We start from the raw sequence: 17,987 nt of genomic DNA on the forward strand, positions 1-17,987 counted from the left end.
TTGTACATATTCTGCGCACTTGAGTATTATTTGTATTTCTAATTGGTAAAATAAATAAATTCTTTGCGTTCATCGCATACTTGTATTAGCCTCAAAACTATGATAGCACAAAAGCATCACATTAATCCATTAATCAATAGGTACAATAGTCAAAAATAAAAAGAATCACTTTAATAGTTTTATTTGTAATAAATGTTATGTACGGACAGATGGAAACCTCAGGGTCTGAATCGGTGTCAACCGTCAAATGTTATTCTCGTCAAACTACAAATGCGTCCATCTATAAAAGTGACACTGTTTTATAGATATATAGTTAGTAAAAAAAAATCACAGCTCCGGTTAATCAAATACAAATAATTTTTATTTTCTTTCCTTTTATCTTAAACTTTAACTCTATAAATAAATAATGAAGTATTTTACAGGACAGTTTCAGTTTAAGAGTGGTGTGGACGCGTTTAACTTTTTACTTGTTTAATAATTTGTTTCTCATTTATAAGTGTTTGTACGTTGTACCAAGTACATAGTAGTCAAAAGTTTTTGCAAATAGTGTCCAATTAAATGTCAAATAAACTAATTATCTTTTCGTGAAAGATAATGACATTAATTTTGCTTGGTCGTCCACGTCACCCTTACCGCGGTTACACATTGGACGGATTTGTTGTAGCGCGTTTAACTCGTTTATTTGAACTGTTCCGCCCGCCACATTTACTATCTGCACTGGCGGCGCATGTCGCTAGACGCAAGTGGCCATTGGGTATGCCTAAGACGCGTCTAATGTGTAACAGCGATTAATTATCGCTACATAAAAATTAAATATAATGCATGAATTACTCATAGAATTCTAAACAAGACATAATTATCAAATAAAATCTAATAATCAAATCAGGAACAAATGCAATAATAAATCAATCAAATAACCTTTTCAATAATAAATCCTTTTCGAAATAATGTTGACAAAAAGCCAACTTATTTTAATATATTACAAGAATATATTAACAACCATTTATGCACTCACATAATTTATAAAGGTAGTCATAGTCTCTTATAAAGCAAACTGGTAATTCTGTAAATGTTCTTATAAGGTACACATTACATCTATAAATTCGCTATCTTTTCAAAATATCATCTAATGAGATACAAGTGGTAGAATATAAATTTACTTCTCAAATTAGTTTTCACTTATTATAAATCGTTTCCATCAAAAATATTTACAAAATAATGAGTATTGTTAAAACGAGTTTACTCTGACTATATAACTATATATTTCTAAAAATATATATCTACGTCCACGATAGAAAAAAGCATTCTATGTAGCTTATCTAGGATATCTACATTATACGTACGTAGAGAACTTTATTTATGTACGAAACTCAATCAAGGCGGTTTCATCCAGTGAAATTGTGTGCGCAAATATGCATTTTTTACTTGAGACTTCGAACATAGTGGTTAAAGATATTGTATTACTGTATACTGTATTACTTAGACCTCTACTACGTATGATGTTAATCAGACAACTAAACGGTAAATGTTTGTAAACTTTTGCTCAAATATATTTTAATTTGACACAATTTGCACTGAAATAAATTAATAGTAATGAAGGATTTGTAGGCAGTGATTGTTGGTATTTAAATTATATAATAATTATTTTAAATGGTTATTGGCAAGATCCACACGGAAACGGCAAATTGATTTTTTATTTCCGATGATCATAATATGGGTACATATTATCTGATAAATAGATTTACTGTAACTTATAAAATAGTCCAAGAGTATTATATTGCGTAATGTTAATATGCACAACGCTTTACAAAGTTTGTTATGAGCACTTCACATTGTTTCACTGTTTAGAAATGACAGGGCGCGCTTGTGTCTGGCAAATAATAAGTAAAATAAGCATCATTTATTTTCTGCCTAACTGATCGCCAGTGACTATCCGTCTCACATATTTGATATAAACGATATTGTAAATTACTTATAACGCTCTATAAAAGGTCTCTATTGCTAGAAAAAAGTGCTAGGTCGTGTAGAAATGACATTGTACGAACAGATGTATGATACAGCGGTATGACGTGCGGAGGCCAAAAAATCAATCAATATGACCTTAAGCCTGTGGTTTAATTTCAAACGCAGCACTTAATTAAACTATTATTATAAAGTAGCACGAACACATTTTAATCATTTCCATTACGTTGCATTCAGATATATTTGAATTTAACATCTACGAGTTAATTTTAACGATTTGTCACATGTTAAATTAATGTTTGTATTTAATGTCATCCAGAATACATATTATAAAGTTTTACGAGTCACCTGATTATTTCTAATGAATTGATATAAATGAACAGTAGGAAACATATGTTAAGAAAAGTCTTTATTTCGTGAAATATGTGCAAATGGTTTATTAAGTACCTGATGAAAGTTTTAATTTACTGTCGTCAAAAATGCGAGGCTATCTATTCCATTCCAAAGATCTGCTTTATTTAGTCATATTTTAATTAACATTCATAATACTTTATTAATGATCTTAAGAATATATTTATGAACTATATAATTATAAGCTTGTTGTAGATCTGAACAAGTGTTTGCTAAAAAAGATAATGTTCAAATTGAATCAAATAGTGAAAGTTTAATTTTACAACCATCCATCTTTATTAGACGCGTATACATATTTGTATTTACATGTTCGTGACCACCACGTGGTCACTATTCACATTCTATGTAAACAGTTGAAAATAGCGTAACATTTTAAATCTCTACATTGGGTAATTACTTTCTCCGTAGGTACAGCGGTGTCCATTAATGCACTTTCATATCCGAGATCACCGATACATGGCTAATAAGCAATAATTATGGGAAGCCACATAAAATGATCCCTGGTGTGCTTTTGAGGCAAACAATATCAGGGTACAATTTTCTTGATATACTTTTAAAATATAATGGTGGTTGAAGGTACCGCGTTGTAAACTCCGGTACCTATTGAACAAAGAAAGGCCAATTTGTTAGACGAGAAAGGGACTACAATTTTAAAGACCGCGATTGAAACACCAATTGTGTTTCTAATTTATAGCAATCTGAAGGCAATCAGGCCTCTCCCAGTATGAAATATATAATACTGGGGATTGGATACCGCTCACAACTCGTCCGACGTGGATGTGCAGATTATAGCTCCACGTGTTATAGTTAATTTATTAATGTAAAGCTTTAAGTCGGCCGCAAAAACAACTTTATTTATAAAATAGAGATTTACACAGAGATATTACGCCAATTCACAAGAAAAAAAAATAAAATAATCGCCGACCGAACTAAGGGGAATATTGTGTAGAGATGCGATAGTTGAACGGTGAAAGAGAGTATGTTCTGAATGCTTGTTCTTTTACTCTGTATTTTTTTATTTTTAGAAAGTTCAGTCGGCCGCGCAGCGGGAGAAATTACGGCGGCGGCGAGCAGTAATCCCAACGCTGCTCATCATTGTTGCCTGATTATCTGATGTTTCGTTCACTTATCGATGAAAAATAAATCTCTATTAAACTATATTGTTCCAAAAGTAACGTCATTAGGCAGATGACAAACGATTTTGTAAAATTTTGCCAGTAACACGACGCTCACCTTCATTTTCTTTATACTTGTGCTTATAACATTATGACTACGTATATTTATTTTCAGGTAGAACATAATTACAAAACAATTATTAGTATACACATATCATAGCTAAAGCTAATAAGTATTCGGTAACGGACGGAATTACACACAAATTAACAATTAAGATAACGGCGAGAACCCCCGCGTCTCTCCTTCGTAAACTGCCTTACGTCTCTATGATTACTATTTTATTAGCACCTTACCAAAATCTGTGATATTTCAGCCTTTAAGCTCGATTAAAAAGTATATAATTTATAATCGTGATAACGTTCAATTGACTATCAAAGTTATTGTCCGATTGAATAATAAGGTGAGAGGGGCGCGGGCGGCGCGGTTACCTCTGCTTGCTGGGCTTCACGGCTCCGTTGGCCGCGGCGCTCTTCTGCGCTACGTGCGTCTGATAATGCTTCGCAAGATGCGCCTTTTGACGGAAACTTTTGCCACAAAGAGAACACGTAAACGGTTTTTCACCCGTATGTGTCCTTACATGAACGTTCACAGAGTATTTGTCTTTGAATCCTTTTGAACATATAGAGCAATAATGCAGCGATCTCTCCTTTCTGACGCCATTCGACGTAGAAGTTGCCGCCTGGATGGCAGTGCCCGATTGGGCCTGCATCGGCAGTGGCGGATTCTTCTGTAAGCCCTTACTTTTTTTGCGAGTAGGTTTTGTGCTCGTGACTGTAGGTGAGGCGGTCACAATCTGCACGTGTTGTTGTAATTGGACGTCGCCGGCGGGGATCATGGTCACAAGTTCCCCATTCAAGTGGTGGATGTTGTAAACACTGCGCGTGGGGTCGAGCGGCTCCACCGTGCAAAAAGGTTGCATAGACTCGCCGAGCTCCGTCGCTATCCGTTTCAGTTTCTCGTAGTCCTCGGGATAATTAGCGTCTAGTTGTGACAACAATATGTCGTCGACGCTCTGTTGCGTGGACGTGGGATTTTCCGCATTGGAGATCACCGTTGTGTTCGGATCCTCTAATAATATCGATATATTGACGTTGCCGTTGGGAGGTGAAATTGCCATCAGCAGTTCCGGGTCAGCGTCCTTTCCATCTTGATACATTGATGGAACATCTGGTTTATTGTTATTATTAATTATTACCATTTTCGAATCCGTATTGGGAATTTTTGGATTTTTGAGCGTGGTATTGTATCTAATTACTGCTTTTCCTTGCAGTGCGCTTCTTAGTAAAGACTCATTTGATTCAGTGTTCTGATCAGTTATTTTCCAATCGTTGTTGTTATTGTTGTATTCCACTTGGCTTTCTAATAAGCTAGGGGTGCCGATTAGTGTAGGACTATTAGGATCTTCATTTTTATCGTTGTTAGAAAATTCGTTGTCATCATAGTTGTACTGCTCTACCTTAATTAAATTACTTGTGCTCATGTCAGTATTTCGACTTTCCGATTCACCCTCCTCATAATGAAAACCTTCTACCTTTTGTATATCTTGGCTAAAATCATTAGGAAAACCGTTCATATTTAATATAGATTCGAGATCTAATGAAGAATTTTGTTCTAGTTCCGGCGGACTAGACATGGATACGTCTTCTTCTTTGCTCCAGAAACGATTGGAACTCGTTTCGGAGACGTCTTGGTTGAGGACTGTCAACGTGTATATGTGTCCGTCTGTATTGTTTATCAGCTTATTAGATATAGCTGTATCCGTGCAAGGATGCGTGCCGTTTATATCACTTTCTTGGTTCCAGTATGTGAATTTATTGAGATCCTCTAACATAGTGGTATCTAAGCGTTCGCGATCGCGGTCAACGTTCCAGATGGAGTCAAAGCTCTGCAGCGTGGTGGAGGTGGTGGCGGCAGACAGAGTGCTGTTGGCGCTGGCCTGGGCTCCCGCTACACTCAGGAGGCTGTTGTTGTTCTGCTCTTTTGGCTCTTCCGAGAGCAAAGGATTCGATCTTGAGTCAGGTGATTCCATGAACACATTAACAGAACGCATCTGTTGTTTGTATTGCGCATCTGTAACTTCGTTGGACGTGACGAAATCAAAGAAATCCGACTTTGAGAGTTCTGGGGCAGTGGCCGTCATGACTACCGTTTCAATATTTAACTGAGGAACGACTTGTCGGTTCGTTCTCCTATTTATTTTTGTATCATCAAGTACGTAGAATTTGTGTTCAGTTTTGTCTTTGTACTACAATAAATATATCTAAATTTAAATAAGTGAATAACCCGGAATGACTTGTACTTTATTGGCAGTCGCTAGAGCGTCGGTAACTGATAGTGCGTGTGTACAGGACGTGCAGGGCGCGGGCTGGGGTGCTACTCGGACGTGCCCAACGTGTTCGAGTCAATCGGCGGACCAATCGAGTGTGCGAATTTGATCCGAACGTTCCTTTTTTCCATTATTCACCCCAACCCTATTTCCAGCCGATCAAGAAATTAGTTCGTCAGGCTTTCCGCAGAGATTATTGAAGACTGGATATTTTCCATGATTTAATTGAAGATCTCGAAAGCCGCAGGTGAAGTTTATCTGGAAAAATAGAAAAAATCGGTTAATTTTATAATACCGACGACGGCAAATAGTTTGACATATAGATAATTTAGGAAATGTAAACATGAGAGAACGATAATAAAAAAAAAATTAAGGTCACGCCTTTATTCACACGAGATAGCCGATAGATCTGTTATTTCCATAATTTACAAAGCTTATTATTGATATCTAATGATGACGCAGGGCGACGACCTATTGTAATACTTATTATTCATAAATTCTGTTCTCCGGCAACTGAAAGTTTGTTAAAACGAAAATTCTTCCAATTATATTGTATGCAACATTTGAATTCGAACATAGTACTTTCAGGGTTTCCCTAGGTAAAGTTAGGCCTTTATGTAATGATACACACAAGAAATTAAATAAGTATTATAGGTATTTATTATATCGTCAAAGTAATCGTGATAAAATACATTTAGGGTTTTGTTAATCGGAATATATCTGATCTGAATATTTAATTAATAAGCCCGCCTGGTTCGTGCCTCTAGATCCTGTACGAAACCAGGGCGAGCGAGTCACGCGGCATGCCTATCAGGCATCACGTAGCAGCCCGCCAGTAGTGCCGTGCGCCCGACGGTCGCGCGGCCGGTCGCCGTCGCACCGCCGCGCCGCCGCGCAGCTGAGCTGCACTCGCTCCTCTCGCCATCAATACAAAAAAATCTAGGTACATTACATTTAAGATGAAAGCAGAAACGAGATCATCACACGGTTTATAATTCTAATGGTCGTTTAAATGATTGTTACTTTCTACGTTATCATTAACGTTTCCACATCCTACGTAAAAATAAAACATATTTAAATTGAATTCATTATTATCTTTGCGCGGAGCAGATTTCCATGACACGTTCTCGGTGTCTAACGTAAAACGAGAAAGGTCTGTCAAACGACACGATGAATTGGAGCAAGCGCGAGGAACCGAAACACCCGGTGTTGTGTTACACTTGATAGTTGATACAATGGTAACTCGTTCATATTTGACGAAATAATCATTACTCGCTTATTTATATCGTAACTGTATTTACTTACTTCTGTTACCTTTACCTGCATTCAACTTTTAAATCAGATTTTACCTCTTAAAACTTTTGTTAGTAACAAAGTAAATATGTATGGAGTCGAACGCACAAAAAATCATACGGTTTCCTAAAACTATGTAAGACAATGACATTAATATGTTTTTTGTTAATTTAATATGCATTGCCGCGTATCTATAATTACATAAATATTGAAACACGTAGCACGGAATATTTACGAGTGTATTTCGCCGGGATGTGTTTTTATAACTGTTTTTATGTTTAAGACGTCGCTGTAACACCTACCGGAACGAATCTTTAATAGAGAATGATAGCGTTATTTTTTAGTTTAATGTTTCTAGTCCGTCATTTTCAATTAAATTTCAAAATTATTCATCTGAATCCGAATGGGGTAATAAGTACGCTAAGTAGCGCAAGCTATCACGAGTCCGGCAGAATATCTACCCTTAATAAGTTAATTTTTATATAGATGAACGATGTTAAAATACACGACGACTAATAGCTTCAGTTCAGCCTCACCTCCGACACAAAACGTCCTGCAATAGTAACGGAAGCATTTGTTGACTTATCATTCCAATGGAATCTGGTAGCTACATTGAATGATATTGTAGGTTCTGGATATGTTTATCTATAATAATATTATGAAGAGGGAAAGTTTGTAACTTTGTTTGTTTGTAGAAGGCTAACCTCGGACAATATTGAACCGAATTTAAGAAAAAATCACTAATGGGAAGCTAGATTGAGCCCTATAGACAACTTTTATTCCGGGAAAATATAAAGCGTTACTATTATCCTGATTATTAGCTAGTTTTATATGAAGAATAGATGCAGTCTTTGTGGTTCACCAACTGTCATCTTCAAAAAGAAACAAGTCCCATTAAAGAGAGACAGGACACTGTACATTACTTTACGAAGTTTATGTTTACATATTAGGTCAGTTTTAATTGAATAATTTCGTTAATTAGGTATATCCAATCGTCTAATATAATCGTGTAGTCGTGATAATAAGAATACTATATTTTCAATAAAATCTGCTCCTTTTACATAATCTCATTTTGTTACAAAAGAAAATAAAATATAACTGAAGATTAATAAACACACGCTCGTAAGCGGCTCGGTGCCTTTGCTCGTAAAATTCTAAATTCAATCAGTACTTCGCGTTGTTGCGTCAAAAATATATTTTAACTGAACTAAATTTGTACTGTCTGTTATTACTTTGAGTGAAACATTGAGTTAACATGCGAATTTATTTTGCAACATACTCTGTAAAATAGTATTTTTGACTTTACTTAACACTGTTTCACAATCAATGCACAGTGTAACACCAATTGATTCGGAAGATAAATAAAGCAAATGTATTAACATTTTTATTTAGTCATTCTAATTTATACCATAATAATGAAATTTATATAATAGTGGTACCCTTTAGATTGGCCCGTGGGTATTCCCAATGTTGGCCGACAGGTAGAGTAGGTAGCGCTCGCAGTAGGTGCAGCGCACGCATTACCAGTATTGTTAGTGCGTTAAGGTCGCCGTGGTTTTTCTGAGAACGTTGTCGTGTAATAGCTTCGTAAGCTATTAACTTAAGCGATAAGTGTCGATTATCGCAATTGGTACGGTTTTGCATTGCGTTCGCAACTGAGTAAGTAAATTAAAATAGTTTTATCAGTCTATTTTTAGTTAACATGCAAGATTTTGTACGCTGATCGTATCTTGTTTTGCTTTTTTTATAGTTATACTCAAGTGTTCAAAATTTCATCACAATATTGTTATTATTACATGCCTTTCAGCTTTAGAAGGCAACGGTAAATTCTGTTCGAAAAACATTATAACTTTATTATATTTAGTATAGGATCTTAACTTTATTATATTTAGTATAGGATTATATTTAGTATAGGATAGGTAAAGTGTGTTTAGCGGTTTGTTCTTCTTTCACTTATTTGCTAAGTATTAGGTTGATATTATGTTTTATAGGTAATATATAACATTTTTAGAGCGGATCGTGACTAAGGATTTCATTTACTTTTATATTATCTATTGTAAATCTTAACGGATGGGTAGGTACTATAAATTGCTACATTTTTGCGGCCATAAGTATAATGCATGTGAAATTTGTTGATTTGGTAAAGTTTCGAGTAAATGTCCGGGTAAATTTTACTTTGTCATATTCTCAAGATATAATTTTTATAAAAAAAGTATATCATATTAATCTCCCGTGATCTGATTGCAAAATATATTAGATATACTAATATGTGAATTTGTTGATTTTGTTGTTTGCGTGCATGTGGGTTAACGAGCGTAGTTGCGTTACACAACGCGGCACGCGGCATTGGTCAGCTCGGCGACGGCGGCGCGGCAGCGACGTGGCAGTAACGTGGCGGCAGCGAGGCGATAGCGTGGCGATAGCGTGGCGACTCGAGCGCACCCTGTTTCGGCAAGCTTCGCACCAATTGGATCACGACCATGCCTTGATCTCTATGATATATTGCTTGTGAATTAGCTCGCGGCTTATACTTACACACTGCTGCAATTTCGTCTTCTTGCAAAATAATGTCTGCATAAATGTTTAGATGTTCAAACATCACTGACACTTAACGAGTGAAGACAAGATGCGGTCAAACAAATTAATCATAAAAGTAATTACGTATGCGGAGAAACGTATGAGCGACAATTAAAAACAAATTTTTAGTATGCGCTAAAGAAAGATATTTGAAATATTACATTTTAATACGTAGAAAATTTTACTTCTCACTTAGACGTGAGGTTGTTATTTAGCGAAACATTCGATCTACTAATAGTGGCAATGGATAGATTTAACTTGTTATCTTTAATTAACGTGTTACAAACGACCTCAATGCTGCAACAATACCGGATCTTATCTTTAAGAGCCATCGAGTGACGTCCACTATATTTTGTTTTGGCATTAGGTACTCCAAAAATAAGAAACTTCGAAATTTGGATCGTGGTGATCCCACGATATTGGGGACGGAGTTGTCGATGTTATCTTCGTGCTCATAGTTTCTTGTAAAGACTAGATATCATATTTGGCAAGAAAGAACATCTTTTATATGCCAGTTTATTATTAATTGTGAAAAATATGTAATTGAAAGGTGGGGGCTGACGATCACTTTCTGCGAGACTTGATGGCATGCGGTTCCAATTACGATACGCTTCGGACGAAAATGCAATCGTTTTAATTGGCAGTAGTGCATACAGTTTAGTCTACGTTAACATTGATTTGTAAATCTGGTTATTTAATTTTCGAAATAAGGGCATCGTATACATGCCCTGATGCACAATGTTCACTAGCGGCACTATACAAATATAGTCAATAAGTAGATCACCGAATTTCGAACCGACGAATCGAATTTATGACTAAGGCAAATTGGAGGGGATTTCAATATGTCTTGATTAAACTACTGCGTAGTCAAAAGTTTTTTTATTGCACTCCGAGAGACAATTATTTTTTTATAAAATAAATTCCAATATATCTTTCTTTTTATTCGTTAGTACTTAGTCCATATTGCTGGCCTAGTGCAGGTTGACACACTTCACATATCTTTGAAATTGTTATGTTATAGATTTTTTTTAAGATTTCTTACGTGTATAGACTTCCTCACGATCTTTTACCTTCGCAGTTAAAGCGAGCGATAATTTATAAACAATACAGATGTAAATTCGAAAAGTCAGAGATGTGTGGGTTTTGAATCTGCGGCGGCGGTTTATTTATTTTGTTACATAAACAAACAAATGTTGAAAAACACAGACGGACATATAAATTCCTTTTTAAATGTCTGTGTGGAAAAACGCCATGCTCTTAACCGATATTAACATAGCTTATTTACTGACGGAGCATATTTTCTGTACGCTTCTACAACCTTCTTGAAGCACACGCTAACTTTGTAATGTAAAACAATAGAAACGAAATTCCGTCAAAATGCGTTTGAGAAATAAAATCAGATTTTCCAAAGCAAACAAGAATATATGCATATTCTAGTATTCAACTATATTTCAAGGTAAGAGAACAGAACAAAAATCTGAGTAACTTGACCTACGCAATAGCTGTATACAAAATTGTAAAGTCATACTTGTTTGTTGGTGTGCGTGTTGCAGCCTGCGACCGGTATGTTAACGTATTATCATATTACTGTAAGATTTACACCATAATAAAATATAAAAAAAAGCAAAACATTGAAATATATTTCTTTGTAAAAATAAACTTATTAGAGATCCTCTTATAATAAATATATTGTTTTTGACATATCGTTATTGTATAATATTATTTTACGTATTCTAAATTTATGGCGTTATTTATTTTTCGTTTTAATCTGAAAAAATTGTTTTGTATGGTTATCTCACTTTTTTGTACATAATATATTAATGAAATATTGTCACTATCTAAAAGTGGTAAAATTAACCGGTAGACAATTTTCTATCTAATCAAGTATATTATAATATTGAAAATAAAGTTTCTACGTTGGCTAATGTAAACGTTTATGGATAATGGAAATCACATAACAGCGGGTGGTCCTCTTGTTAGTTTACTTACCTATACTATAGAAAAACTATTCTTCGGTGTTATATTTTTCTCTCTCCATTTTTTACCTAGTAATTAAAATGTTTGAAGAAATTGAAATTCTTTTGAAAACATATAAATATCTGTACCTTTTTAAACATTCAGAGATGTACCCAACATAGTTGTACACAGTTACATAATTAAAACGGATGTTGGTTTGCATAACGTATAAAATACGTGTGCAATTTGTTTAGTAATTGTTGATACGCATGTTTCCTATAGATCGGTATCCGCCGCTAGCCGTACATGGTAGCCGGCTGCGCGCATACCAGAGCGCAGAGGCAGCGCGGCGCGGTGCGGCGCGGCGCGGCGGTGGCAGTGCGGTGGCCGCGTGCGTCCGCGCTTCTTCACCTCTGACATTTCAGCCAAGATGACCGTTTGCGTCGTTCAGCCTTTGATCTCTGTCGTGTACCTGACTGTTGCAATTTTATGCCAGATTATTATGCATTCAAGCTGAATACCAGTAAAAGTGAAATTGTCATCACTTGTGGTGCGCGTGGCGCTTCGCACTCTAGACTTAGGGTGGCATAATATATATCATTAGACGTGTAGGGAAGTCTAAACGAGTTATGGCGACGTCGCGACATGTGCCTGTTGATACACTCATGCGACTTGGTGATAACATAGTATTTAATATCATGTAACAGCGTGCGGATAATTCGCATAGTCCCATTTTATTTGATATCTAATCGCATTTATTTACTAAGAAATGTTCATTTGTAGGTATAATTAGTCAATTCATTACTTAACCCAAATCGGTCTGAGGTCTTTATGCGCTTGAAGCCGCGGAGGTCGTCGGCCCGACAGCTCTCTGTTATATCTATAAAAGCAAAATTGTTTGCATTTCGATTGATATGTCATTGAATTTTACGTAATATATGAATATATTTTGTGATTCTCCAAATTCTTTAGATCCACCTCAGAATTCGTTAAAAAACATCAGTGCCATTAAAATAACTATATAGAGTACACTGTAGAGTACCTAAAGAAAGCAGACGTGAGGATCTTTGATGTCCACGACGTAATCATCAGACCAAGCGATACGATTCGGGAGCAACACGCGCACCGATGCAATCGTAAGTAGGATACAATAGGTAGGATATAATTATAACTATGGATAATAAATATTGCATGTAGAATAGAGCCGAACATGAGGCCATTACAAATGCCAATGCGGGTCGATTTCAGTTTACGATCTGATTTATGGCAATCGGGAGACCGGTGGCTGCGCAAGGATGCACAATCTATTCGTGACATTAATGGTGCAGATTATTTACTTACGCGCAACTGGAGTGCGTCGAATTCTGACTTAATATATCGCCAGTGCTTGGATCAAATGCTCGGTGCTCGAGTTTCCCACGCGACTATGTATGTACACAGAGATACATTTTCGTAGGTAGGCATGTACATTGTACGTGCGGAGGGCCCGCCTGCGCCCGCGCCCGCCGCCGCCGTCGCGTCTCTCCGTTATAATATTGCTAGTTACATGTAAATTGCCCAATTCATGCAAATGCCAAAACGTACTTAGCTAGTTTTGGTAAACTTGAATTACTTTAGTGTCTCGTTTATAGAATGACTAAACCCTACCGGGCTACAAACATTAAGACTCCACAGATTATGGTCTCACCTGTTTAAAGCTATCTTACTTGTTAATCAACAAATACTCCATTCCAATTGAAACGTTTATACTTAATATTTTATACATATTATTTTATTACGTGCAAGCAGAGTAGATGTAGGTATTATGCATTAAATATAATAGACATATAATATTATAACAATAATAAATGTAAAATCTTCTGTATACTTTAAACAAAAACGTGTTTTTAAAATATAAATTAATTTTACCCAATAAGTTTATACGTAGTCATTATATTTGAATATAAATTACATGTCCAAAATGTTATATAATGAATTAAGTTGTTTACCAACAGCAAAGGAAAAATTATGTACTTTCTCCGTATGAATATATTATCAGAACATTTCTCTTGCATTGTCTCCTCACCGTAGCAACTGGGCTGAGGTCATCCAAGTCGTTAGACACCAGTGATATTGTTATATGAAAAAAAACACAAACGAGTCATACGAAACACCTTAATATTATGCGGGTGTGGCTGCACCAGACAGCGAATTGCTCAGTTTTAGCAAGATTACGCCCAAATTTATACCACGATGACCGCTATGTCCCGCATTAAATAAACATCTGTTTTGCATTATCTTGTACCTACTTTATTCGAATTACGAATATTACTTCCTCGTGTATAGTTGATTCATTAGTAATAAATCATTAATGATAGTAAAATCAAAGTATTGCGCGCGGTAATGCGCTATGTTTACGAGACTCACGTGACAACTTTCTTAACATAAACACAAGGGAACAAGTACTCACTGTATATCATAATTTAAAATAACGCGGGAATGTCTTTGCAGATAGAGATATTAAGTAAAAGCCTTCGTGAAAATTTTAAGACATAATTTCATGATTATTATTTACACAATAATGCCTGATCACATTATTCCAACGAAGTAATATAGACATTACACAGTCATAGCTAATTGTATAAAATGGCATAGTGACTAATAACCGAATACTCATAATATAATTATTGGAATATTTAACATACATTATTGGACACAATAATGAGATTTGTCTGATAAGCGTCAATTATGATTCCGTTTCGAAATAAGCCAAGATTGCCCTACATCGCAGGTGCACTCACAAAAAAGAGAAACTACGGTATTGCGGCGTTCGAAAGAAAATCTTATTATCGACATAAGGGGCGATATTCGAGACGGCCGTCTGCTCCAGTTACAGAAAACGCTCCCTCCGATTTGGATCCGGTTCAATCTGGTTTCACGCAGACCTTCACTCTCTTATGGTGTTTTAATCACGATCTTTTACAATGTTAAAGTACATTATCGAAATAAAAATCGACATTGTTAAGTAAACGAACTTGAGATTACGACCAAGTTGGGAGAACGTTGCTGTCAATCTTATTTCAATACTAACAATCAATGTAATTTAATATTTTATCATATTAACGCACTTTCTTTTATATTTTTGTCTCTACATAATAAATAATTATATATTATGATCACATTTAGGCTTAAACAAGTATGTCTGGTACACGTAACGTAATCATTTGTGAATATTGTATCATTAGGATATCAGCCAATGTGAATATAATTAGGCATCTTCGTAGTAGGTAACGAGCTACACTTAGGCTGTAGCACATTTAAGACGTGATTGACGTAACGAGGACTCGGAGTCAAATAAAGGGTCTCTAACAATTCTGAATATAAGTTTATATATTATTATTATAAGAACGTAATATTTTTAGTATAATTTACTTAATGTTGATTATGAAATTCATACTATAGGTAGCTATGGATATCAATTTACATTATCAATAATAGCTCCAGCACAATTATGGCTTTAAGGCAAAACATATTATTGGTTAAAATAATAAATCAAATACAGGTTTATTTCCTCATTTCTTGCACGGATAACAGGATAATTTTCCTCTTACGTCATAATTGGAGAAATAAAGTGATTTAAAATATACCAAGATATACACTACATGCATTAGATGTAGGTAAGGAACTAATCTTGTTCTGTTTCGGCTGTAACTTAACACGATAAAATAAATCTATTTTGACATGCACGCATCAAATTAAAACTGAATATCAAACTTGGCAGTCATGCACGTCAATTTGTAGTAATGAAAAATATAAAAACAATTCAGCACTTGGAACAATATTGATATACAAAATGAAGACGCTTTTGAATGCCTGACAATTGATGTACAAACAAAAGGTATGTGAAAAGTGTTTCGACAGGCACATCATTGTACTCGGCCGCGAAAAAATAAATGATGTTTTTGACTTGTTGATAATTAAACCTTAACCACGATTATGCACAAAGCACGTACAACGTGGAAGCAAATTGGTGTCAAAATTTGACAGACGGGTCAATTAGAGGATGAATGGAAAACAGGTTGGTATAATTCATCTGAGTTTTATTTTGTCGATGAAAAGTTAAATTCATCAATTAGGTAATCAGATGTCAGAGAATTTTTGTGACGTTTAGCAGTTATCAATATATTAATGCCAATAAAATTATGTTGCGGTAATCTTTTATGTTAACTTTGTTATCAAATAAATTACTGTTCATTTTGATGTCATTTTTTTATTAATGTTTAAAAATACTATTATAATGAAAAAAGAACTTAAAATAAAGCATTCAGTGAAAAAACATTACATAATTTCAATATGTTTAAAATATAAAAAAATTATAATATGATACAATACACGTCACGTACCAATTGCGTCCAGAATTTCATCCCGATACTTAAACAACGACTCTTAATAACTGCGGGTACCCTGTGCGTGTTTATAATTAAAATATCATTGTTACGTATTCATTACAAAATGGCACGGTGCAAAAGTCACGATTATAATTATTGCACGTATAACTAACATCAATAAATTTACGTTACTAGACGCTGTAACTCGCTCCTATTCAGGAAGTTAGGACATCTGAGTATCTTGATATAATAAGCGTAATAATGTCGTGTTCTACGATGTATTGATCCATGTACACATTAGACACACTGCGACTATTAATACGTAGTTTGTCTACGCGTTTGATTTTGGCATACAAAGACGTTAATAAACGTTTGCTCCAAGTTACATGTAAGTATGTATAAGTATAATATAAAGCTGTAGTTCGTTTTTCTTTTATTTTAACGCGCTAATGTCTTGGACTACTATTTCGTTTCTGAACGGTATATGATTAATGGAAACAAGTACTGTGTTTCATGTGTATTAACTGTTAGCAGAATTTAAAAAAATATTATTTGAAACTTTAAACAATCATCGAAATATTTTAATTTTTCTTTATTTTACCAATACTTACGAATCGAAAATCTGGTCGCTATCTTGGACACTAACCATTTTTTTTTTATTGAGTCTATTGACTGTTCTGTACTACATTCGACACCCCGAGACAGTAGATGTTAAGTCTCAATAGATTCGAGGTAGTAAGAACACTGACTACAATTTCCATTGCCAATTAGGCTGTCGTGTAATATATTTAGTTCGTTAAATGTTATACAAATTTGTACATATTATTATGACATTTGTAATAATATTTAAAAGTATAAATATATTTACACGTGGTAGAGCTGCTTTAAACTTGGTTCATAGAATAAAAATACCCAGAAAACAGCGTAAATTAATAGATTTGTCGTTGGAATCAGTGACATGATCAGCCGTATCAAGTGATCTTGGCATAAAATGAACATATAATATATTAAACTGACAAATTAATAACATTTTAATAGAGTACAAAAGAATAAGATTACTTTGTGTAAATAAATAATTTATCAGTGATTTTTTTATACTTTCACTCCAGTTTATGTCGACGTATATTTTCTTTAGTGAGGAGTAGAAATGAGAAAAATTCGTCACAAGGAAGTCGTGACCAACTGTTGATATAGAATTATTATACTCAGGGTTGATAGGTTATCTTCAGCACTCGACAGCAAACACGCTACACGTACTATACAAGAATTTCTTGCCAAATAGAAGCAACTATACGATAATATCCTATAATTTAATAGTATACATAGTACATACATATTGATACATTCGTTTAAATGTATTAATAATCATGTATTTCAATAAAGCTGCAATATTATGTTAATTAAGCCTCTAATACTATTTTAAAACAGAGTTTTATCTATGTTGATATAAAGCACACGTATGAGATAACTCTTAAGTCAAATAATTAGCGAGCGAAGTATACAAAACATCGTTTACTTTAATCACTAATTAAAAATATGTATTGGCTAGGCCATTAAAATGTACATAGAACTTACTTCACATCATCGCTTATTAAATGACGCTTTTAATAACCCTAACAGTTAGCTATGTAACTGGTATTAAACATTTATTAGCGACAGAGTTGTAAAATTATTAATTTTCTTTCAACTGTGGCTTTTTGCTGCTCACACACGCAAGATTTGTAAACCCATGTGATAAATATAAACCTCTTCGTCATAAGTTTTAATTGTAGGATTATGTCGGCAAAGGTAATTATATGGTTTGGAACGTCATAGATATTTGAAGATTCGTTAATTTTTTGAAGTTATTTTAAAATTGACGCTTTTCTAAAATCCACTTAGATGTCCGAGGCAAAATGAGATTAAAATGAAATTTGTTA

At 34.6% G+C, this 17,987-nt stretch overlaps 1 protein-coding gene across 2 annotated transcripts in view; it reads right to left on the bottom strand.

The window, feature by feature from the left end:
* Positions 1-604: 604 nt before the first annotated feature.
* LOC115445764 (zinc finger protein MSN2) overlaps positions 605-17,987 on the bottom strand; it is a 74,632-nt gene continuing 57,249 nt past the window's right edge. For both annotated transcript variants that reach the window (XM_030172176.2, XM_030172177.2), the window contains one exon: positions 605-6,133. In XM_030172176.2, the coding sequence (XP_030028036.1) occupies positions 3,974-5,689 (1,716 nt within the window). In that variant the 5' untranslated portion in view covers positions 5,690-6,133 and the 3' untranslated portion in view covers positions 605-3,973. The remainder of the gene's footprint in view (positions 6,134-17,987) is intronic.

Source organism: Manduca sexta, chromosome 28 (genome assembly GCF_014839805.1).
Source record: "Manduca sexta isolate Smith_Timp_Sample1 chromosome 28, JHU_Msex_v1.0, whole genome shotgun sequence".
In the NCBI taxonomy this organism is placed as follows: Eukaryota; Metazoa; Arthropoda; class Insecta; order Lepidoptera; family Sphingidae; genus Manduca; species Manduca sexta.